This window comes from Acyrthosiphon pisum, chromosome X (assembly GCF_005508785.2).
Source record: "Acyrthosiphon pisum isolate AL4f chromosome X, pea_aphid_22Mar2018_4r6ur, whole genome shotgun sequence".
NCBI lineage: Eukaryota > Metazoa > Arthropoda > Insecta > Hemiptera > Aphididae > Acyrthosiphon > Acyrthosiphon pisum.
The window spans coordinates 35,553,797-35,555,776 of record NC_042493.1 but is presented as its reverse complement, the minus strand read 5'-3'; the positions used below and the strand labels follow the sequence as shown (position 1 = coordinate 35,555,776).

Sequence of the window (1,980 nt, the reverse complement as noted above, 5' to 3'; positions counted from 1 at the left end):
TTTATTTTATTTTTACAGGTTGTATAATATGTTAATGATTTAATATTATATATATTTTTTTTTGATAAAAAAAAGTAAATACAATTTGAAGAGAACGGTTAGACCAAATATTGTTGGTTGCTTAGTAGATTGATAGGTGGGGGGGGGGGGGGGTGGCACAAGAGTGATTAAGCCTAGGGGCGAAAAAATACTAAATCCGCCACTACACGAGACCCACACGACCACACATAAACATATATATACATTCTTACAATATCGTATTTTTAGTCTTTCGCGACTCTAATCTCATATTGACAATATGTAAATAGGATCTATTTTATATTACACCAATATAAACGCGTTTAAAATGTATGTTTAATTTATATATATTTTTAAATAATTTGTCATATTTGTTTGGTCATGGCCGGAAACGGTTTAGCATTGTTACTGATTGGTAGTACGGTTTCTACAGCCGTCGAATTAACGTACTTGGGTTTCGTAGTTTTCCCATTCAACGATGACAAAAGTTTTTTCCTCAACACTCGCTTGACCTTTACTGGCCTAGTGAACGTAATTGTATTTTAAATTAAACAAATTGAACGAATTTGTCAACGTGTTTACTCACTGTTTTTCAGCTGGATTAGAGAGTTTCGTTCCGTCCTCCTGGCGTGACGTTGTATCTCTCGGCAATGTAACAATCATCGGAATTGCTTTTATAACACGTTTTGCTGGTTTTATCATCTTCGTTTCAACTTTATTCACAGTGGTGGAATTTGGATTTCTCACCCCTGGAGACTTCTTGTTAGAGTGAGGCTTTTGAATTTTGTTTAACGGTTGTTTTGTGGACAGGTTTTTTTTTGTAGACGGTTTTTGCGCCGGTGATTTCGTGACCGACTGCGAGATCAATTTTTTAACGGTCTTATTTGGGGCATTTAATGCTTTCTGTTGTATTTTGGGTTTCGCTTCCGTGATCGCATTTATCGCGTGGTTGGTTCCAACATTCACCGACAGTTTTCTAATATCATCCGTTTGTTTTTCTGCGACCTTTCGGTAGATTTTTTTAACTACGTGTCCTTTTCCACTTTGAGTCTTTTTCCTGTCACCTGAAACCAGTTTGACCTTCGATAATTCGCTCATTGTTTGTTTTAGTATATGTTTGGTTTTAAAAATCGATTGAATAATTTTTCGTCTGAGAATGAGTATTTCAATTTTGTTTAATTTATTCAAAATATGTCACCATCGTTAGCAACAATGACTAGCCAGCTACACGTCTCAATAACGGTTTAATTTTCAAACAACGAATATTTTAAATAATAATGTCTAATAAAATGTACAGTAGGTACCTATTTATAATGATAACATGATTTTAATTATAAAATAAGGTATATAATAAGTAAATTCTACTTACAAGGTAATCCATTTAACATCTAACGTATGATACTCAATACTTCAAAAAGTGTTAACAACTAACATTTTTGGAATATCAAAAGTTCATAATATTTTAACATATTTTAACCACTTATTGAACTAACCATCATTTATGTAAGGAAAAACACAATACATTTTTTATTTTTAAATAGCAACGTATTATGTAAAAATGTCAAAAAGGTTTATAATTATATTTTTTTAAGAATTTTCATAGAAAAATTTTTAATTTTTATAATCTATTGATTAGATATTGCTCTTCAAATTTATTTCTTATTAGGAGGTCCTTTAGTATTTTTTATTTGTTAAGACTATAATAAACTCCGGCCCACGGTAGAACATTACCGGTCAGAGGCTCCATTTCCCCCACTTTGTGCCGCATCGTTATAGGTTGAATTTATTTGTATTTGTATTTGTTTATTAATTTACGGAATAAAAATTCCTTATTTAGTACAGCACACAACAATAATACAGTGATTTAACATAATTAACATAATATATTATACAAGGAGCGATGGCCCAAAAATACAGCAAAATTACAGGTACAATAAATATAAATTATAATAATTAGGACAC

General features: G+C 31.3%; 1 protein-coding gene across 1 annotated transcript; it reads right to left on the bottom strand.

Annotated features, from left to right (window-relative positions):
* Positions 1-332: 332 nt before the first annotated feature.
* LOC100571195 lies at positions 333-1,230 on the bottom strand. Its single transcript, XM_003242474.4, has 2 exons — positions 605-1,230; positions 333-540 (listed from the first exon to the last, which is right to left on the bottom strand). Exons 1-2 carry the CDS (start codon positions 1,114-1,116, stop codon positions 384-386), a joined length of 669 nt encoding a protein of 222 aa, XP_003242522.1. The 5' UTR covers positions 1,117-1,230; the 3' UTR covers positions 333-383.
* Between the last annotated feature and the right edge of the window lie 750 nt (positions 1,231-1,980).